At 47.0% G+C, this 23,316-nt stretch overlaps 1 protein-coding gene across 1 annotated transcript in view; it reads left to right on the plus strand.

Moving 5' to 3' along the window:
• The first annotated feature begins 9,118 nt into the window (after positions 1 to 9,118).
• Positions 9,119 to 23,316, plus strand: part of AKR1D1 (aldo-keto reductase family 1 member D1) — a 34,965-nt gene continuing 20,767 nt past the window's right edge. Inside the window, exons 1-2 of the mRNA XM_056340888.1 lie at positions 9,119 to 9,123; positions 9,431 to 9,551. Coding sequence (XP_056196863.1) covers positions 9,459 to 9,551 — 93 coding nt within the window. The 5' untranslated portion in view covers positions 9,119 to 9,123; positions 9,431 to 9,458. The remainder of the gene's footprint in view (positions 9,124 to 9,430; positions 9,552 to 23,316) is intronic.

Genomic DNA, 23,316 nt, shown 5'->3' on the forward strand with positions numbered 1-23,316 from the left:
ACACTCTGTCTCTTGGCCTGCACTGCAAGAAACCCAAGGCAATTCCTATGCCCAGCATCAATGATTCCCTGTAGTTTCTCTGCATATTTCCCATATTGCTGCAAGTACATCACTATGCAAAAAGCCAGCCGTGAATGCATCTACATCTACTTGCCTCCTTTCTACCCTAAACACTGAGCCCTGCAGAGTCTTTTCCTTTCACAGGGCCAGTTGTTGCTTGAAAATCCAGGCTAAATGCTCTTCAGTGAAAAAAAAAAAAAAGGATTTTAGGTCATTTTACCTTTGTGTCCACAATAAGCAGAACAATATACCTGAAATGGCAGCTCAGTTTTTCATGAAATTCAGACATATGGACTATCTAATTAATAATCATTATGCTCACAAAAGTTTCATTTCTCAATTTGGACACTTGATAATTTTCAGGAAGGCCTATGTGAAAGAGATCATCAAACTGGTAGGAGAACCCAGACCCTCTGGCCTAGCGTGTCACTTTGTGAGATTACAAGATTTAAAATTACTTCTGTTAATGAAGGAATCTAGGAAAGATGGTATTCCACTTTGAAGCATTTTATTTGCTGTCTGCCCACAACAGTATTGTGCATAACTAGTTGAATCGCTGTCACAGGACAGAGTCAGCATCAGCAGAGCATACATAGCTATTTTTTTAAATGATTAAAAATTTCAGGATATAACACTTCAAAGGTGCTTTGACAACAAGGGAAAAAAATTACTTTGCAAAATTTTAGAAAGGTCAAATGTCTCTTTATTGCTTTTGAAACATTTAATAAAAGTTTTATGGCACAATCCTCCCCTAGGGCCACCATTAATCCCTTATGGCTACAAAAGATACCAAGTAACCTATGGAAGCTGGAAGAGAACATGTTGTTCCTTGTTTCCCACCTAATACTGTTTACTAAACTAATTACAGAAGATTTAGTAAATCATCTCAGAAAAAGAAGTTGCTGCAAGCTCCCCATTCTTGTTACGACAAGCAGCCCTATGACTTGTTCTGGGTTCTAGTCCCAGCTCTGCCCCAACTGTTTTTCCAGTCTTATGCAAACAAGGAATTGTTCATCTGCTTCCATTTCCTAATCCTAAATTGGATCACTACCATTTGATTTGCAAAGATGCTACACAACACCATGGAGAGAGGAGGTTTAACATCATGATGCCTAATTACACAAGATGACATGAGGCACAGAAAAATAGTAGGGTAGAAGGACTGGCCTTTCATAAAAGGCAGCTATTTGGGCATAAGCTTGAATAAACCTGATAATGAAGTTCAAATGGGCAAGGTGGTATGGAAGACAAGTGATAGGCTGGTAGAGCTTGGCAGAATGTGATAAGTACGTTTCACAATACATCAGGAGATTTCCCAATCTGCTGATGTACATGTGAACATCAAAAATTCAGTGGCAACGTGGGAAAAGCGGATGGTGAAAAAATAAATTTTTTTACCTCCACTGCAAAGCCGACAAAAAGAGTGGCCATTGCAAACTGAGAGAGTTCTGAAAGGAAAAAAACACCTTGTGCTTTCATCAGCATGCACTGCCTTGGTACTAAATGTGGAATGAAGAGTTGAATGCGGTTGTGAGTCCCGTCAGGCCCGCTAAAACCTCTGTTCATAAAGCACAGACATTCAAGTGGGACTTCATGTCCTTTGGCAGTGCCACTCTGCCCCCCCAGCACCGCCCCCCTCCCCGCCTGCCGAGGTGGTCCCATTCCCGCCTGCCAGCTCCAGGAAAAGGACTAACCCACACAAAGATGAGTTTATCTGGCTTTTTAAAGCACTCTGGCACACTTTAAAAAGCAAGCAGGTAGGCGAAAATGCATCAGTGGGCTGCTTTAAAGCCTACTCTTCCAAATTCCATGTTCCTGCATACAGAGAGCATTGCCAACTAGCAGCTGGCACCAGCAAAACCCCCACCACCTTCTGTTTTTACAGCATCCCAGGAAATACCTGCAAGCAAAGGAACCAGCGGGCTGTTAGACTTCACCCGGGGAGCTCTCTTTACAAGCTGATAGTTTCCTCCTCCTGAGGTTGGCTCCGGCCCAGGCGAGATGTACTTCAAAGGAAGAGCCTCCCTGGTAGGGACTTGGAGCTGGAGGTGCTGCATTCACCAGGAACTGGCCAGTTTGGGACCCTCATCTCCAAGGCTGTGTTGTTTTCACCCTTTTGAATAGTAAAAGAGAAGGGAAAGAAACTGCATGTGCCTGTTCTCTGCTATTTTACCTCAAGACCATTTGACAGGTGGTGTGCTGTGGAAAAATGTTTTTTCTCCCGACTGCAAGAAGTTGCCAGCGTGACCTTGTTGTAATTAGTCAGACGTGTCTGCTTGTTGCTGGAGGCAAGGAAAGAAACAGTGTGTCAGCAAGGCTCTTAAAGCAGGTGTCACAGAAAACAGCTGTTCATCCAGCGCAAGGAAGTGAAATGGTCGTTCATCAGAGCTGAACTAGGAAGACCTCCTGGACCGCCCTGAGGTGGACCCAAGGGAGCTGTGTGAGGTTATAAGCCACGTAAGCATGTGAGGTGACTGGAAGGGTGGTGGTGTACTGAGGTGAGCCCCTGACCAAGCTCCGTATTGAAAAGAGACGAGAAATCTCATGGTATTGGAACATGCTGAGATCTGGTGATGCATCTTACTCTGTCCCAAGAGCCTGTTTTGAAGTGAGGGGCTCACATGGGTGCATGACCCTCTCGGTGAGTCACTACCACTGAATCAGGAGTTAAAAAAACCCCAGAACTACAACCCCCCAACTCCCAAAACTTGCATGACACGAGCATTATCAACATCTTCCCACAGTGCCTAACCCTGAAGACAGGCACCTGAAGAAAGGTGAGGAAGGGAGCCCACCGCTCCTCTGCCCTGTAAGTGAGTGGGGCTGCGAATGCACGAGCACCTCTCCTCGGGCTGCCGCTTCTGCCACTGCTGACTCAGAGCCGGGCGCAATGCACGGGGTATTTTCCACCGGCATCAAAACAGGGTTTGGATTTGCAGGATGCCAATGGAAAGGGCTTTATATTGACAGGATCAAATAGCAGGCCAGACTAACTGAGGTGAGATATGAGGACACTTACTCAGGGCCAAAGGTTAATGCCTCCCCACATGGCAAAGGTCAGTATCTGAGGAATCCAGGGGCCACCATGCAGCTACTGACCTTTGCCCAGGGATCTGACAGACAGACCTCACCAGCTCCAGAGGGGTGCATGAGCCATGGCAGAGACAGTCTGGAGCAGAAACTGAGATACTGTTGCTAGAAGAAAGCGATAACATCAGTAAACAGACCAGGGGAAAAAAAAATAAGCTAGCTTCTGGCTTGATTCCTTACAAGCCCTGCTCTTAGCACATTCGAGCATAAGGACAGTGCCCAAAAGACAGCAGGCTCATGTAAACGACACTGGTAAAGGACTAGAGGATTACCTCTCCAAAGCATTAGGAAGACTACTTTTTCAAATGGAGCACCTCTTCCCCTCTCCCAACAGCTGCTGGTCCTCCAAAGGAGCTCCTGGTCTCCCACAGGGCCTTTCAGCCCATCCATAGCAGCCCCTGCAGGCTAACAGAGCAGCTCATCACCTGAAGTGGACCCCAAAGGGAAAAAAAAAAAAGCACATTTTAGGGGCCGTACTGCTGGGTGCCAGCCACCCTGCCATCATGCCATAGGAAACACTGTAGTGGTGGTGGTGTATCAGCAGCCTGGCTAATTTTGGCTCTGGTGTTGTGAGATTTTGCTTCCTCTCCCTCAGCTGTGGAGGGAGCAAGCTCTCCGAGAGGCTGCTGGCTCTAGTACAGTATCCACCACAGACGCACTTGGCTACTACAATCCAAACAAGAGGAGGGTTAAACTGCTGAGCGGGCGCTCGCTGTTTGCACAACCACTCGCCTTGGCAGAGCACCCAATGCACCCCATGGCACCCAGTGCAAGGGCTGCGGTGGCATGTGTTCAAGGTGACGCTGCAGCCCCAGGCTCTGTGCCTGCTCCCGGATGGCTCAGGGATGGGGACAGACCGGGATGGCCACCGCTGGCCCAGCCCGCGGGGAAGTCCCCGTGCCTCAATGCAGCGCAAGCACAGCCCCACGGTCGCTGGAAGCGGCGGGAGGATAATCTGGAGCAGCTGCTGGCATTCCTCCTGTACCCCAGGAGCGATCAAAGCCCAGAAGTGGCCTGACTTTTCCAGTGTTACTAGGAGCAATGGAACAGTGTCAAGGATACCTAGGAATTTCCCTTTTATCGCAGCTGTAGCCACAGAGCATTTATCTGAAGCAGAAGGGATAAGTGACCCAGCTGTCAAGTATTTTCCTAATTCTCTCCACAGGCACAAGTGGTAGGCACATTTTCTCCCTGTCCTCATGTTCTCCTTAAGGATCCAGCAAAAGTGCTGTGTCACTGCTGGAAAAGCAAGGCCAGATGAGGTCTTTGGAGGACAGGTACTGCTTTGGGGGTCTTGCAGTGAAGAGTTTCACCAAAAGTGCACACGTATTATGCTCCCATTACTACCAAGCTGTAAGTCAGATACAATTTGAAGGCAGGCTTTGGGCCTTCAAAGGAGGACTCAGCAAGAACAAGTCCTTAGCAGACATAAAAGTTATTTAAATAAACAAGAGCATGTCACTTAAGTATCTCATCGTTTCCTAAGTAGTTTACATGCACCCATGGGAGCTAGGGAAAAAAGCCTTTGCATAGAAACTGCTAAGAAGCCCTTCTTATATCACACTTCCCCACAAAGCCCAGGGGCTGTTATCCTGGCTGTGGTCAGCCTCATTGTGCAACAAAAATGGTCAAAGCAAAAAGATCACAAATGCTTCCATCTGACAAATCCCTTGACCACTAAGGGAGGGAATCACGCAGGCAGTATAAGGCACCACTCACCTCATCGGATGTCCTTGGGAACTATACCATGACATATGTGATGATAATTGGAATCTGCAAATAAAGAGTAAGAAGATGCACGGACATTTTTGACCAGAGAAGAGTTCTCCAGTTTCAATTTATACCATTTGTTTCCACACTGAAAAAAGTAGCAAGAAGAAAAAAAGACTCAACTCATTTATAGTCCCCCTACAAAACACTATACAGACCTTATTTCCTAGAGTTAAAAAGTGAAACTAGAAGTTTTTCTTGATATGTATTAGTTTATCATATTTAATGGTAAGAAAGGAAAAGAAATAATAGTCATGACATATGCTACCAAAATCTTTAAGATAAATAGCTGAAAACATATATTACAAATAGATATTCCACATGCACAATGGACACATGCTAGTTTATGTGAGTTGTTAAAGGAGTAGGTTGAAAATATGCAGACATTAAGACCATGTTTTAAGAAATTTTAACTAAAAACACATGCAGAGTATGCATTCTAGCAGATAATTACACAAAGAGGGGAGCACAGCTCCTACAGAAAATAGAAACAGTGTATCAATGTGCTCTTTTTATCTAATAAATACATGTATTATTAAAGCACTTCCTATTTTCCTTTCTTAAAAAGATAGTTTTTAAGCACTACAGGTCATTCAGGTCTAGAATCTCACTAATCTCATCTACAATGTGTAAACACACCCAGATTTACGAGATCCAGCAGAATACTTGGTTTAACATCTTTCCTTGTCCAAAATAACAGCTTGCTAAAAAACAAAAGGGGTGGGGGTGGGGAAGACCACAAATCTCAGACAAAACATGAAACTTAAAAAATGACAAGACCAGTCCTGCTCAGCTGAAACTCCTTCTTATTCCCATTTTTTATCCTTCAAGAACTTGGGAGGCTGTATTTAAGGGCCTTTTGCATTTTTTCCTCTTCCCAGGATACTCTGCAATTTGAGATAAAATGCGTAAAAGGGTGACCTCTTTACTTTAAAAGATTACTGACAAGTTTTGTTCAGATAAGGAGGCTGTTAAGTACTTTCTTTACCTGAGATTTCTGCAAGTTTTTAACAGCAAGCACCCTCAGATTACTGACCTACTTTTCCTGTAAAAACTTACGTTTAATTTTGCTTTACAATTTTAAATCTCTGTGTGTGTGTGTGCGCGCACATGCGTGTGGATATGGGGGGCAGGGAAACACATTCAGGTATAAGATGCTGCTTTTCGAATTCCTGCTCTTTAATTGTCTGAGATGACTAATGTAGCTATAAAACTCTGTGCCATCGATACAGGAATCACAAATCTGCCTTAGTTGCTTTTGAAGATGTTTTTATGTGCTTTACAAGCTTCACTAGAGATGGCAAACTTGTGTTGATAGGATGGCAATTCTCATTACTTGCTAGTAAGGCCAGGCTGAAACCTCATTGTTTTTGTTTCCTAGAGAAAGAACTGAGATCACATCTGCATTTTATAAAAGCTCCTGAATAGTTGCTGATCAACAACAACCAGCAGCCAAAGCTTTGCCTCTAGAAACTTGCATTGTTTTGCAGTTGGAGTTGCTAGATACTGTGTCCTCGTAAAAAGTCTGGTTAAGTCATTTAAACTCAAAACTGCGAACTGTACTCCCCTGAACAGCTAGCAGAAATTGTTACTAACAAGAATTTTATGCAACAGTCTCCGGGCTGCATTATTTGGCTTCCTTTGTTCTTCAAAGGATACTCATCATCAGCTCAAATACCACTAGTATTTCTAGCTTCTGTGAAACGAGGCTATTTCAAGTGAGTAACCCCAATGTAAATGAAAAAAAGTAATGCATTTTCCTGTCTGTTTTCTGGGGTTTAATATAAAACCTGCAAAGGCATTAAACCAGTAGGGTAGGGAGCTGGAACTGCTAGGGGAATTAAAGTGTCATGTGTGTAAAAAGTGTTCATGCTGTTTGCTGTTGGTTAAGGCACCGGAGTGGGGAAAAGGACTTGTAAAACCCCCTGCCTCCAATTTCTCTGACAAGCACTCTGGCTGAATTTTAGAAGGTCTGGTCTAGAAATGAATCTAGAAGAGAGAGGTGACTTTTGCCTCTTACCCCGTGGCTGTCTGTCACCCTGACCCTGCCGTGTGCCGGGGGCTCGTGCCCGTAGCAGGGCAGGGGTGCCTGGGGCTGCCTGGCTTGCCTCGCCAGGTGACTGGCTGCTTTGCCCAACTGTTCCTAGAAGCAGGAGTTGTTCCCCTGCCCAAGCTCCCATTTCTGCGAATTATGGCAAGTCCTTCAATCTTTCTTTCTCAGTTGTCATTGAGGGGTATCGTATATCAGGGCCAGTGCACTCTTGCCAGAGAGGCTCCTTACACTTGCTCACGTGCCCAGGACAGGCACTGCAGACACAGTCATGCTTTGCTTAGCTCGGGATCACGCGCGGCTCAGGGTATGCATTGCTCTGATGCCAGAGCACATGAGCTAGCTGGATGTGCTCCGAGCCTGAAGCAAATGTGCGACCTGCACCACAAACACACATACACACCCACCCCACAAACTGCTGGATTAGGAGGAATTATGGAAAAGTGGATTCTGGGGTGGACATGCAGCGTGGGAGCTCAGGGGTAGGAATCAGCCACTTGGCAGCAGGGCCTCTTCACGGGTTCTAGGACAGGGCTGAAAACAGTGAGGTGTCTCAATGCCCTCTGCCACATCTTCTCTACTCAGCCCATTTCCATCCCTTTCCATGCTTTTGCTGCTCTGCTGGAAATACTGCAGAACAAGGGCTATGGCTCAGAGATGCAGCACTCCATTCTACACGCTGGCATCGACCTGTCCTACTAAAACCAGCCAGAGTGTGCTTAGGCACGGCTGGCACGAAGAGAGGAAATAAGAGCTTCTCCTGTAGCAAGAAAATGGTAGCCAGCTACATGGGAACAAAAGGGAGGCATGGAGGAGGACACTGGTTTACCTTCCTTATTGTCACATGTAAACACCTGTACCCGCAGGTACCCACAGCTTACAATGGCATGCAGATGCGGTCTGGGCTGCCCACAGTAACTACAGCCAAGCTGTAGTTTGCCCCAGCTTCCCTCCCTGAGATGAGAACCCAGTCACCTTACAGCTAGTTCTTTGCATTGTGTTGTTTACGTAGAGCTTGGGCTGTCAGGAAAGCTTCAGCCACGTTCGTGCCACTTTCCAAGGAGCATTTTACACCACAGCATGCTACCTTTGTCCCACGGGCTGTCCCAGCTATCTAGTAATTTTTGGGCAGGGATCAAGTGGGCTTGCGCTTAGTCATGAGCTGCTTGGCACATCCCTACCAGTAAAAGTGGCAATTTTTCCACCTCCACTGGGGACCCTTGCAGGTATCTAATCTGTAACACTACAAGGGTCCCTTGGTAGGGAGCTTATTCTCCAGGTAGGTCCCCAGCCTTAACTGCCACTAACCCTTTCACCAAATGCAAATAGCGCACACCTATTGATTTCAAGAACCCTGCAAAGATAACTTATCACAACAGATCCATTAGCCCCTCTTGGAATTGTGCAACCTGCTGAACTATAACCATGCACAGAAACCTAATTTGCATATTAGAGGAGATAAAATAATCTGCCAAGCAAAGAACATGGTTGTGGCTGAGGAATAATGTCCTCTGAGAGCTTAATTTCAGGTTGATCTAGGAAGGCATGTAAGACCGTACACTTCAAAATCAAACGGGGAGAACTCAGCGTAGACAGGGCTGCGGGACCCAAAGCAGCTGGCTCGGGGCAGGGCACCTCCCTGCAGAGCGGTGTAAGGGCACAGCCCTCAGGGGCGGAAGGGGCAGTAAGAGCAGTGGGTTGAATTTCACAACGGGCATTCTTCGACCCTTTCTGGGGTGTCAGGGGTAGGAAACACAGGCATTTTTTTCCACAGCGGAGCAGAACCAGACAGTGAGGAACTTGGGAGCACGTTCACTGTAATGTGGGACTCGAGCTGAGGCGGAGGAACTGCTCACCGCTCTCCCGTCTGGGATTTTCTTCATTCCTTCCTCGCCCCCACGGCAGTGGTTTCCAGCCGGCAGCCTGCAGCCTTGGGGCAGGGAGGTGGAAACTATCCCCGGAGGACTCGTTGGTAACCCCGAATTTGCAGGTTTAGAAAGAGGTTTTTACGCTCCTGTGGGAAAAGTCCCCAGACCTGCCCCCCCAAAGCGTGGGAAGCCCGTGCCCTGCGGAGGGGAGGGCAGGGCAGGGCAGTCACCCCGGCCGGCGGGGGCTGGACCCCTCGCTGGCAGCTGCGGGCAGGGCGGCCCCGCGGGGGCTCCGCGGCAGCGGGCAGGGCCCCCCAGCCCCGCAGGACGCCGGGCGCCCCCGGGCCCGCCCTGTTTCCCCCGGGGCAGCCGTCGCGCGGGGGGCCGGGCGCGGGGCGCCGGTGGCCGCGGGGCCGGGGCGGGGCGGGGCGGGGCGCGGCGGGGCGCGGTGCAGGGCCGCCGCGGGCACACGTGGCTCCGCTCAGCCCCCCAAAAGGCGCTGCCCGGCGGCGGGAGCGGGCGGCTCGTACCTCGGCCGCTGCGGAGGCGCCGTCGGTCGGTCGGTGGGTGCCGGTTGGCTTGCGGAGCGGCTGCTCGGGGCGGCCCTACCTGCCGGCACTATGAACCTGACAGCGGAGAGCCACCGCGTCCCGCTGAGCGACGGCAACAGCATCCCGCTGTTGGGGCTGGGCACCTACGCCGACCCCCAGAAAGTAAGTCCGGGGGCGCCGGGACGCCCCCGCTCCGCTGGCGGGGGCAGGTGACGGCCACCCCTCGCTGCAGACCCCCCGAGCCGGGGCTACCCGCTTATTCCCCCCTCCCGGCTGTTCCTTTCTTTGCTCCGCTCCCCGTGCAAAGTTACAAGCCCGAGCTCCCCGAGCAGCACGGGCGGCGCGCAGAGGAGAAAAAGGTGGGAAACACGCAGACCCCCCGGGTGCTGCTCCCGCACCGCGCCGCGCTGGCGGGCGGGGGGCGCGGGGCCGGGAGCGGCTCTGCCGCTGCCCCGGGGGCTGGAGGCCGGGACGGTGCAATCCCTGGGGCCGCTGCAGTCACCGGGAGGGGATGTGGGGGCCAGCGAGACCGGGTCCCTGGCAGGGCGGCCCGGAGCCCTCGGTCCCGAGAAGCCCGGAGCCGGGGGGACGGTGGCGCCGGGTGCCCCGGGCCGGCCCCGCCGCCCCCCGCGCTGAACGCAGATGGGATGGGGGATTTCGGACCGTCTTGCAGCTGGCCCCGACACATTCCAAGGAATGTTCCTGAAACAAAGACCCAGATTCCTGCATCCTGATTCCTGCGGCTCCCACAGCTGACTGCCAGCGGCCAAACCGCTCTCAAATATTCTGCATCCTTCGGTTTTGCGTGTCCCGGGCAGGCATCTCGTCTGTCTGCCGCTGACTCGGCTGCGCCGAGGCTGTGGGAGCACACCTGATGCTTCTTCCCTCTGCACACCCGGGAGCGCAGAGCCAGCTCGCTAGCTGCTGTCTTATCGCTCTCCTAAACCGCCTGACCTTTCAGCAGGTTTTGGTCTGTGGGGTTTTTTGTTTGTTTGTTTGTTTTGTGTTGGTTGGTTGGGGTTTTTTCCTCCTTTGAAGAGTAGGAAGAGATACCGTGGCCAGAACCCTTCTTGTATAATAGTGTCCGAGTTGAGATGCAATATTGTGTGTATGGCTCCACATACCACAAGGTATTTAAAAATACCTTTTTGAAGAAAACTCTTAATTTAAGCAGTTTAACAGCTATTAATTGTACTACGGTACGTTAACAACAGTGCCGAAGAAAATCTTCAGTGAACACTGCTGCAAGCAGTGCGGGAGTGATGCAGAAAGGGTCTAAGAAATCCCCAGGGCTGCGGATCTCCCTGATTAACAGCTGGCTTATGTGGGGAGAACGGGTGGGAATCTGCAACTTCAGAGGCTGGGCACCGTCCCTCACATCACTAGAGTTTCTGGAGGTATTTTCAGCTAGTGCGTTCCTTGAATAACCGTTAGTGAAACAAAATTAAGCTTTCCAACAGGAGTTTTAATGTAGCAAAGCAGAACGTTGCATAATTCAGTGACAAAATATCTGAGTAAACTTGAAGCGCCTCTTTTCAGACTTGTGTATCGTGCCCTCAACCCTCGAGTTGCAATTTTACGGTAGCTTTAAACTGAGAAAAATGGGACTGCCGGCAGAAGAGGCGCTCCCTGCCTGCAGCCCGGGCGAGCCCTGGCCCGAGGCATTAGCCAGGCTCGGGCAGGGAGCTCAGGGCAAGTGACCTGCCGGAGCTGAGGGGAGGCAGGTTTAGGAGGCAGCTTCTGGGCAATGCCATAACCCTGATAAGAGTTCGTTCTGCAGAAATTCAAATGTCCCAAAATCACCACAAACAGTTCTGCTTCTCTCTCCGTCCTGCAAAATCCTGCTGCCTCCTCTGCACTGCTGCGGGTCGAGGCGGATAGCGAGCCTCTGCATGGAGCTCTACCAGCCAAAATGAATTATTTTTAGGCAGAGCTGGTTTTCAGCCTGATTAGCCCCAGGTAGCGGCTTTTTGCTTTTCGCGTGTACCTCCTTTGTTGTCTGGTGACAAAAGGCGGAGGGGGGACGGTTGGGGGACAGGACACCCGACAGGACAGGATGATGCAGGCAGGACATTGCTATGGCAACTCCAATTTAGAGCCATTAAAGCTACCGTGTAACTGCACCCTCAGCGGGGATGGGTGCACATACCCAACCACCCATACTCCCTCCCCCCGCGTTTGTAGGAGTTTGGTTTTCTGAGCTGTCTTTCTCTTTCTATATGGTAAACGTGACAGAAAGTTACGGGTGGGAGGGGGAGCTGAGAAGAGGCAGAGAAAGCAGCGCTTTCCCTCTGATGAGGCGCTTGCGAAAGTCTCGTTTTCGCAGGAGACCGGGTGAAACACTGTAAGTTTATCTGGAGGAGCTGGGCTGAAGCTTTACGCTAGGATTACGATCGCGTATTTGAGTCAGGGAACTTGCCACGGAGGGCAGCTGGGGAAGCGCGGTAGCAGGGTGCCGGGGATTTGTTGCAGAACTGTTTGCAGCTGCTGGTTGGTGATGGGGCAGGACTTCTAAATAGGTCACGGCTTAAAGCTTGCCCATCTCAAAAAAGCTGCTGTGCTGATGAGGCGGCGGCTTCTTTCAGCACCTTGCCGTGGCAGCGAAGTGCCGCTCCGGAGCAAGCCGCTCCGCAGAGCGCTGCCCTGTGCGTCTGGCGCGGCTTCCCCCGGGATGCTGGCGGGATGTCTGTCCTGCTCCTCCCGCCTGGGGAGCTGAAAGGCTCAGTGGCGACTCGGGACCGTTTCGAAGTTTATCTTAAGGAGTGAGGCTATAAACTAGCACTGACACATTTCCTTTAAAATGCCTAGCGGTAGCCTTTTGTGGCTGAATTGCTTGAGAAGCAGCATCTGAGCCACCCGTTCTGCAGCGGTGGGGGCAGGCAGCTGGTGGTAGCTACAGTGCCAGCTGTCCCTAGCACACTATTTCTACTCATGAGTCAGATCTCTGTGACTTCTAGTCATTTTGTGCTTCGATACAAAATACAGAGCTGTTCATTTGTCAGATTATTCATCTTGCTCTTGGAGGCAATTTATTCATTTTTTTTCTCCCTCAAAGATTATTCACCCTGGCACCTCCATGTCAGAGCAGCTTGTCCAAAACAAATCTGTTTTCTCAATCTCGTGTTATAGCCCAGTAGCTCGTAATGAGCCCAGAGTGTTCTTCCTGAAGTGCAGGAATGTGCTCACTGGTTAAGAAAACTGGGCAAATCTAGTTAGCCACGGAGCAGGGAAATCTGCTTCTCTGACAGTCGGTTACAAGAAAACAGAGGCAGGAGGCCAGCTTTCATGTTTCGGACTCTGTCTGGATACACTGCACAGCAGTGCCTTCAGAACTGAAATGTGTCAGCAGCTTGCCTTGCTTGTCTTAAATAACTTAATTGTTCTCTCAAAGACAGCTTTGGGAGATAAGTCATGCTTCTCCAGTTGTGAAACACTGAACAAAAAATGAATCTATTGACTAGAATTTGGTCCCTGGTACAAGTTTACTGACTCAATGAAGTACATCATGGAGCAGAGCTGGACCACTGTGGAAAACCTCTATTTGATGAGATTAATTTTGATTGAATGCTCTTTCCCCCTAGGTGTAAGGGAGCTTTTCTTACTGAATACAGGTCAGTGTGACAAGAATTCAGCTAAATCTTTAAGACTGAAAACACTGTTAGTGCAATGTTGAGGGTTTCTTCTTGTTTTACTTTCCTAGCACAGAAAGAAAGTGCAATGAACCCATTTGCTATCAGCTCATCTGCTAGCAGAAAGGAAGGAGTCTTCACTGGGTCATAGAATTAGTGATAAAGTTGGGCTGTTTATCAAGAAAAGCACTTAGAAATATTTTTTGCTGCTTTAATTGGTGTTTCCTATACTTATTTTCAAGGGAAGTTAATAACTGTGTCACTAAAAAGCCTAGTTTACTTTTTGGTGCAGACTTCAGTGTGTTGAAGTTGGTTTTGCATTCTCCTTCACACAGGGAAGGAAGTGCGTAAGTTGTATTAGGTTCTTACCTGTATGAATTAGGCTGTTCAGAGAAAGGATGGACGCAAATGAAACACTGAAAATCTCAGCACTGACTCCTTCCCCTGTTCTCTCTTCACCAAATATCCCCTCTCTTCATGGGTTGGGGGAGGGGAACCACAGCAGGAGCAGTGAATCTGGACTATCGAGACCCTCCAGATGGCTTTAAAGTTTGAGGCCAATTGTGCCTTTCTCTGGCTTGGTGGATCCTTCTGGCAAAGCCCTGTGCGTGCAGGAGTGGCTCTGCCAAGGCTCCAGCAGATGCGCCGTTTCCAGCTTTCCCTCCCTAAGGGCCCCAAAGCCGTTGACCCAATTCTCTAGGGTATTAAATAGATGGGGGGAGGGAGAGGACAGCCTAACAGGGGAGGGTGGAGGAGACAGCCCCCTTGATGAGCCAGTAGCATCACCTTGTGCCATGGCAGAGCCAGATCAACCCTTTGGGCTCCTGCAACCTCCCAGCACTGGTGCTCAGTTCCCAGCACAGCCCAGGGAGTGGTGCTGGTACCCATCTGGAAGTGGATGGGTGCAGGGACAAGCAGGCTTAGAGAAGAAAGGTGCTAAAATCACTCCTAAATCCTGGAAATCCTATGCCTTGTTAAAACGGCACTTATGCCTACTTCACTTTATAACTCATCCCTGTCAACACAGCAAAGATCATCAGCCCAGTGCCTCCACATAAATACTCACTGTCTCCCTGGAAGGTCAAGGGGCCTTGGCCGCAACTTCTCTCCTGCCTTCCTGTTTTGACTGAGGGAGGAGAGGGCTTGGAGGGAAGGTTGTAGCAACCACACTGTACACAGGCACTACTTCTGAAACAGAAGATTGGGCAAAGTGATCAAGAATAGCACTGGGTGAGGGTTTTTGGCAAGTTGTGACTTTGCTAAAAATGAGGTTCTGAGGTAGCCAAATTCATTCATAAATTGGAAGCAGTTTTGTGGAATAGTTTCAGGCAAAACAAATGGCAAAGCATTTCATTTTGGGCACTGGCAGTACAAGCTGAGGAATCAAAGGATTATTAAAGCAGTTGGAGGTAGCAGTTGCCTTTCCCTGAATAGCCTGCTGGTGAGGGAATCCACATGGGCGGTGGGAAACCAGGTTCAGTCCTCCTCTCTGCCTCTGGGGATTAAATTCATATCACACAACCCAGGGAAATAACATGATTGTGGGGGTATGTGATAGCTAGAGACAGGCAAGAAGAAACATGCTCAGGCTGGAGCAGGAGGAGCACTCTCCCTGCAGAAAAACATGCTGCCCACCAGCCCCACAGCTTTGGATGCTGAAGGACTCAGTATGGCATCCAGCCAGGAGGGAGAGAGACCCATTTCCCCAAATCCTTAACTACCACAAAGTAACCCTTGTGAGTGCCCAGACAGTCTGGGTTTTGTTTAAGAAGAAATTGCTGGTTTGAATCAGGGAGAGGAAAAGTTCATCCAGGGCTCCCGTATCCAATCTGAGTGACCAAGTAAAAAAAAAAAGAATCTGTTTTGGATAAGTAAAAACACTGTTTTGGCACCCTGAATTACTTTTTACACCCAAGCTAGAAGCTGAACAGAGTAACTTTTCGTTGTACAGGCCTAACAGTGCTCTTGTAGGACCTTTACGCCACAAAGTTGCTTGCACAAGGATGCGTGCACACAGACCACTTCAGTTGCTCTTAACAGTGCAAGCCACACCTCTGCTGCAGGGCGCCTGCTTTTGGAGCTGCTGTAAGTGACCTTTAAGTCAAAAGAGGTAATAAGCAACTTATCCCCCCCGATGTGATCTAGATCTCTGAGCTGCAGTAAGGGCGGGGATTACACACAATTTAATTCTCTCGGTTTTTCCTTCTGGCCATCAATGCCTTCTGACACATGGTTGTCAGGCATTGTCTGACACATGGAGACAGCAATGATTTCAGGTAATTTGCTGAGAAAGTCACCTGGCCCGACCCAAAGCTACAAAATGGTTTGTGTATTGAAAGTCCCAGGAAGGAGCGACACCCGAGATCTCTGGCAACAAAGCTGAAGTTTAAAGACTTCCATTTCTTGATCTTTTTACTACAAATTTCTCCTTCTCTGACTCAGACAACTGTCTTCCTCCTTCCTTCTGAGGTAAACCTCCCACTTGGCTTCTAGATTTTTTTTCTTGAAAGAGATAGATGCAGTGGCAAGAGCAGGAACTGCCTTAACATGCAAGTGTCCTTACAGCCTTAGCTTACTTCCCACGATATGCTATTAAAATAAACATATAAGGAAAATAATCACAGTCCTTTTAACATGAACAACTACACATGAATATGTGTTTGAACTCAGCAAGTACTGAGCCTGAAGTTAGCTCTGTAATGAAGCAATCTTTATGAACCTACATGAAATCACCACAGATGTAGGCCAGGGAGATATTTTGCCTTTTTCTTCCCTAAAAAGGCTATTTGGAACCTGATTTGAACAGAGCTGGGGGGATTCAGCTGGCATCTTTGGCTAAGGAGATAAAAAAGGGCATAAAAATTTATGCCCTGAACTTAAAAAGTGAAGAAAGTTCCCCAAATGAGATTTTTTTTTTTTTTTTTTTTTTTTTAGATGTTGGGCCATATCCCCTGACCAAGCATCTCCAAAGGACATTTTGTGGCCCTTTACAGTCCCTTTCAGTAACCACCACTGGCTTTCTCAAGCCTTTTGCTTTTTAAGCAGCAGTATTACCTCACACAGCACTAATTCTTCAGGGAGTGCTTTGGAGCAGCGGAGCCACGGCTGGCCAACACATAGCAACACGCGGTCTTTCAGGGTTGGGATTTCTGAGATGTTTCAGAGGGTGGCCTTATGTTCCCTTGGCCTCTGAGTATGTCCTTAATCCATGCTCCCAAACAGAGATCTGTACACTTGAGGCAAGGGCAGAAGGGAGGGAGATATATTACTGCAGCCCAGAAGAAGATCTGTGCCCAATCTACAACACATCCTGGAGGGGTCCTTTCTTGTTAGCAAACTCTTAGCCTAGCCTTCACGATGAATGATATTTATCCTGAAGCCATATATCTGTAGCCAACTTGCTCAATGACAAAGTCACGACTTAGTTTCTTGCTCAGAGGACTCATCCTCAGGTCCTTCTGTTTGCACAGACCACAGGTGGCATGCCTTTCCTTTGGTGGCTGTATCCTGGTGGTGAGTGATACTCTTGCTGCTTCACCTCTTAGATTTTACTCCTTATTCCCTGATTAAGTCACAGTTACTGGCAAGACCTAGTTGCCAAGAGCAAATAAAGGCAGGATTTCTTGGTATGTGGTCCCCAGATGCCTTGAGGAGGCACAGTAGCAGGCATCAACTTTTAGCCAGCAGCAAAACAACACAGCTCTCAGGCAGGAGAGCAGCTGCCTGCTGGAAACACAATCAAAAGCACCGTGAGTAAGAAGATACAGGAGAAGGAGTCTGCATGAGGGTTCAAGAAACTGCATCGGCTCTGGACTGCATCATTGTCCTAATCCACCTCTGCTGCTTCCTACGAAGAGGGCAAATATGCCAGAGGATGAGGGATGAAAACTTAAGATACTGCTTTGGTTGATCAGACTTATTATAGCAAAGAGGTGAGAGTACAGAGTAGAGGAATGCATTAAATCAGAAGGGTCTTGGACAAAATCTGCTTTCATCAATGACTTCTACTAAAAACTTAATATTGCATGATGCATTTTAGACTTCCCTTTTATATATGCTTTAATGGTGTACTTACCACCTATGAAAAGCAGAGTTCATTTAGCCTACATTTGTCTTTTCTCCTCTGCCAAACAACTTTTCTGTTCTGCCACTGGAACAGTCTTTCTACATTGCTGTGCCTTCAACCCTTTGTCTTCCTGGTGGTTCAGCCTTGACCCCTCCTCCCCTGTCTGCAGCCACCTCTTGACACCTCAGCTCCTGCTAGCTCCCTGTAACCTCATGTTATACAATGGCACATTTTTGGCTTGTGTAAATGCAAGATTGCATCTTTACCTCATTGAAAAAGGAAAACTACATCATCTAATTAGAAAAAACAGGTGTGAGAACTGTACTTTAGCAATTAATGTCGGATTTCAAAGTTAGATTCAATAAAATGACTTATTACTCTCTGTCAAGTTGGAGGAAAGTTTCTTGCATGCAACTTTCTTGACGACACAAGCTTTGTTCTTATGGCGGTAATTTGCACAAAACCTATGGCTCTAAGACACTGCAGAATTTGCAGGAATTCTTGTTTATCTCCATGTATCTTCTCTGCTGAAATCTCTGTGGTTCTTAATTTCTATGAATCCTGAAGCTTAATAGAAAACAAATTGATAGTATGACTAATCTCTACTTCGTGCCAATGGCTTCCGTGATGTTTCCAGCTATGAACGCAATTAGCGTCTAATCACGTGTGGCAGATTAAAAGCTACAATTACTGAAATGGTCAACGCGTAAAATTCCTGATGAGGATGGGCCCAAGCTTGTAGATGAGGGTGAATGAAAGACTAACTTTCTAGCTACAAAGTTCATCAACCTATGGAGGACTTCTGAGCAAAATGGCCACAAAATTGCTAGTCCTGGAAAATGGTGTATTTTTTTTGTTTGCTCTGAGGAGTAAATTGTGCTCTAATGACTCCCCCCTAACGATGAGCATGCTTAAACTATAAGCTTTCAAAAAACTCTTCTTAAAAAGATAGCACCTCTAACATAAGCTGACATCTCAGCTGCTATGTGAAAACATTTTCAGACTACGCCAGGATGAAGACACATATCCCCTTGCAGAGCAGAGGACTTCTACTAATGAAACCACTGACAGACAGATAATCGCCTGGCCCTGTGCAGTGATGCCTGCCTAATCCAAGCAGAGGGGATGGCTCTTACAGCCAACCTGGCAACGCATCACTTGGCTCCCAACACCGGTACTGACACACGCGGACTTGGATACTACAAGAGCACTCCAGAGGAAAACGTTACCAGAGCAAGGTGATATTTAGGAGATGACAACTTTGTCTGGGAGTCAGTACAGCTTTCAAATGGTGGATATCAGATGCCAGCATCACCCACCGAGCTACAACACAGGGTAGAATTGTGTTTAATCAGCCCAGATCTGAAACTAATAGCAGGTTAATCCAGATAAGCTTTTAGGACAGTAGCGCTACCCAAAACCAGTCATAGGGCTTCTTTGAAAAGTAACCAAACAGAAAGCAGAACTTTTCCAGTCCAGAGCTACATACCTCAGTGACAAACACTAGCTGTTTCAATATACCTCTCTTCCAAAAACTACAAAGCTAGCTGTTACCAGTGCAATAACATCAAGGCCAAATATTGACAGACACACACAAAAAATTATATTTTCTCTTTTCCTCTGGCTTTCTAAACATGCTGGATTTTCAACCCTGAACAAAAGCCACAGGGAAAGCCCTCTTATGTAAATAAAAGTTATGAAGATTGTTTTACAGAAGATGAGACAGGGAATCACTGGCATTGTTGAAGAGAGGAGAAGCTGAACCCCTACGAGTGAGTAATTTGAATTAACATGACTGAAAGATACACTGTTTGGCTAGAACTTTTAAAGCCCAATTTTCCAGACAAACCTCCATTTTCTAAAACAACCCTGACTGACTCCATACGTTAAATATGGCTGTGGACTCCATGTGTCACCAATTCCCTTCAGTTTTCCAAACAGCGTGAGCATGTTCTTACAGCTCACTCAGGAAGCTAACATCTGGGTTGTATCTCTGGTTGACCTAGGAGGCCACATTTGTCAAAACTTGAAAACACTGTGCAGAAAATGCCTCTCTAGGCTTCATCAAAGCCAACTTTTATTGGTTCAGCTAACTAGGTGGTGGAATTCCCCAAGTTTTACATATGCCTTTGCAAACACTTACTCCTACTGGCGCCAGAAACCTCTCCCCTTTAACTCTAGGGAATGAAGTAGAAGAACTACTGGCAACCTTTTGTTTCTCCTCTGCTGTTACACAAGCTGGTGCTTTATCTTCACCTTCTACGTCATGCAACCCTGGGATCACATTTCTTGTCTGAAGGGTGTTTTAATAGCAGCCACCCTTCCAGTTAGAGCTGTGCTTTCCAGGGCTGGCTGGCTGGCTGTGTCCTCCAGCTCTTCAGGACAACTCTTCAGGAAACTGTCCCAGTTGACCCCACTAGCACTGCAGGCATGGGACCCGGGCATGCACGTTGTTTGCTTGGTTTGCATTAATCCTCTAGCTGCTCACAGAGAGGTATAGCAACCCTTTAGCTTAGGCTTGCATTAAGTGAATTTGCATCAAGGCAGAAGTTGCAGCAATCCTAAAACTGAGGATTCTGCAATCAAGTGGTAAAAATAACTCCAGCAGCCTCTGCCAGCTACAATAATAAGGCTTTAGTGATGACAGCTTTGGCTAAATCTTAGAGTAAGTGTCACAGGAGTTCTAGTAATGCTAAATCTGCAGTTATGCAATCTTAATTTCTGCTTTATAGGCAATCAAACCTCATGCTTCAGGCCGCTGACAGGACATCAGGCTAGAGGAGAAAGGCACCCCTTGTCCATGCTCATTCACAGTGTGACACAAGGCAGCATCACCATTCCCCCCATCTTATTTGGGCACATTTGCTGTCCTCTGCTTTCTAAGGCAGCACACTCCATGACAATAAATCAAAGCTCTGGGCCGGCACAGCAGCTGGTGGCTCTCAGCTCTACCTGCTTTTGCAGAGATCCCTTCACTGGGTTTTGCTTCCTGGATGGTGGCTGCCAATGCTTCCGGGGGAAGAAAGCCAGATTTTCCTGTGTACGAGAAAGGGGATGTGCTGGCGGTTGCATTTTCCAAGAAAGAGGTGTACAGCTTCTCCTTTACAAGATTAAACAATTCTAAGAATGTACCCTTGTGTGGCTCACATCCTGGCTTTGTAAACTCAACCTGAACTTTCCTGTAATGCCTTCAATACACATGTTTTCTATGCTCTGTTCCTAACATCTTAAGCCAGTCCTCTCTGCCAGTTTGTCCAGAAAAAAGGCAAATGGAAATAAGCAATTGGGCTTCTAGAAACTTGCATAAAAATCTCTGTGCAAGTGCCGAGCTCTGGTGAAGGAGGCTGTGAGCCCAGGAATGTACCTACTTTCTCCTTCCTGTATTTAGCTGACTCAGATTCCTAAACAGCAGCTCCACATCTTAAATTATAGGTTAGGACTGGAGCACTTAGCCCAGAGTTTGGATTTCTTGTGTAATTCAGCTGCAGCTAAATTCAGATTTTTCCAGGAGATGGCCCTGTCTCTCCCAGCACCTCAAGCTCTTCCTCCAAGGATCATTATTTCCAGCTGAGGGACTGGATCCCGTTGTGCCAACCAGGTGAGGTGCTCAGGACTAAGGCAAATGGCTCCTTCCCTGAAGCGCTGCTTCCTCAGCTCCCACATGCCGCCAAGACTGGTGCATACGTGGAATGAGGCAAATCAGAATCTGGGAGCCTGAGTCAGACTGTTTTCCTTTACTGTATGCACTAATAAAGAATAAACGTCAATAGTGATGTTAAGAGGTTTATAAAAGCAGTGCCTATGGTAGCTGTTCACATGGTTTTGCCAGATTACAATCTGCTGCTAACGTGTCCTGTCAGCTTTGTCTTTGGAGGTAACCAGAATCCCTCTGTATTAACTGGAAAGCTGATAGAAATTGCTGACCAGAAAAGGATGCTATAGAAAAAAAGCAAAAGAATTGGAGGACAGCTGAAATGCGACACTAAATAACAGTAATGAGTAGGACAACCACTAACACTGCTAAGCAAATCCTGTTCTGCTTGAAAGGGAACAGTGAAATTCATGGGTATGCCTGCACAAAAAATATTCTCCTGTAGCTTGGTCACATGCAACCTGTGAGCAAAACTGAAGCTGTACTTTTTCTACGGTAGGGAGAATAGGTTTTGACAACATGGGATATTATGGAAGGTGCCTGGAATAAACATTAAAAAAAATGAAAAGTTCACGGTCTCAGAGGAAAAAGAGAGCAGACCCTTTCAGACATGCAGAACTGATGAAGCACATTGCTTTTTCAGACTCTTAAAACGTGGTAACTGGCCAGTTGGCTACTTCATCTCTGGAGAAGGGGCCAAATTGCTGCTTCTTTTTTTTTAGTGAAGGTGCAAATCTAAGTCTGCTCCACCTGCCCTTCTGCCAGATTTATTTACCATGGAGCCTGAAGGAAACGGATACTGGTTTAATCTGTCATATGTGGTGGTAAATCAGCAGCTTTACAAGCTATTGAGTGATAAAGGGAATAACTGTGTGTATTGTTTAAGGAAACAACATGATCTTAAAAATAATCTAGAGGTTCTTGAAGAAGTTATTAGTGATTGACCGAGCGTTTCTAGTCAACCAAGCAGTTTATTTCATAATAAAACATATAATAAATTTAATAACTTTTTTGGCACAAATTAGTGACTGACTGTAAGAGCACTGAAGATAAAAATCTGACTTCCAGGGTACAAGTGGTTATAAAATTCCAGTTCTAAAGCAACAGTCCTTGATCAAAGTAGCATAGTTGCAGGGCACACTGATTAGAAGCTGAAACATTAATTACGGCTAAGGATCAAGCATAACCCTTATCTACACTTAAATAAAAAGCAATAAAGAAGCAAAGATTTGTCTTAAAGCCAAAGCATCCTCAATTACTACTGACAAAGCACAAAGGTTTATAGCATGGAGACATTTCAGTACCTCATCTGGCATTTGTGCTGCTCTAATCATGAGCTCTGCTTATTTGGGAATGGTGGAAGAATAAAGGCCTACCTGAAAGGAGCAGACAGCATAGACAACCACATTTTAGATAACATACAGCAGTGAGTATAACCGAGGAGGAGAAGGAGGTCTGCCTTTCCTGGTAGATTAAAGGTGGCTGCTCCACGGCCAGGCAGCCTGGGAGGCACTGCTCCATCAGCTGCTGCGATTGAAGTGCCGACCCTTATACAACACCATGAAATGTAGGAGAAGTCATGTCACAAACTTCTATCTGCACTTAAGTAAAAGATGGTTTCCAGTTGGTAGTCTCTGATCTGATCACTACTAGTTAAAGACTTTATTTCCATGAAAGACAGAAGAGATTAAAACACCTCAGACTGAGCAGCAGGGTAGAGGGGAAAGAACTGGGTTTGTGCCTTTTCTGATGGAAAGATGGATGAGCAGTGGTGATCCGAGTCACCCATCTTTAATATGGTCTGTCAGGAAACAGTGGAATAAGATATGACACTTGAAGCAACACTTCTAAAAAGTGGCAAAACCACAACATGTCTAGCCTGTGCAACTCATCAGTACAGTTTACCACAGCCCATTACTGCAGAATTTGGAAGGATTAGATATGTGAAATTCTAGAAATGATAGTTTCTCCATTAGAATAAAAATAAACATATGGTATAAAGTTTCCAGACTCACAGATGTCCCAGGCCTTCAGCTGGGACAGTTCAACAGAGGCAGGATTTTCCAAAAAACGTTCCCTAAGTTTGCTTGCATTTTTATATGCAGCACCTTACACCAGAATCTGTCAAAATTAATATACCACATCACATGAAATGAAATAGTGCAATGAAAACATTTATATTTAATGTAAACTCATCTCCAGCCATTGGTAATCAAGGTCTGATCCAAAAAAAGCCTCCTCAAGCCCCTAAAGAATCAAATTATTCCTTGAGATGGAAGTCTTTCACAAGATTATTTGTACAGATGTATGCAAGTCCCATGCAAAAGATTAAGAAATACATAGACGTTCAGCTCTAACTTAACTGATTCAGCCAAAGGCAATTGCAGTAACTGCAAGCTTTCTCATTTTCCTCTATTCCACCCTCCTCCCAAGTCTGCAGTTATGCTGTTCCCCTATACATAAGACTCTATGTTTCTTTACCTATGCCTTCTGCTTTTGTTTACTGACCAAACTGGCCATGGTGTTTGAGAAAACATGCAACTCAATAACCAACATTTCCTTGCTTGGTGGAGTTTAGTT

Source organism: Falco biarmicus, chromosome 5, assembly GCF_023638135.1.
Source record: "Falco biarmicus isolate bFalBia1 chromosome 5, bFalBia1.pri, whole genome shotgun sequence".
In the NCBI taxonomy this organism is placed as follows: domain Eukaryota; kingdom Metazoa; phylum Chordata; class Aves; order Falconiformes; family Falconidae; genus Falco; species Falco biarmicus.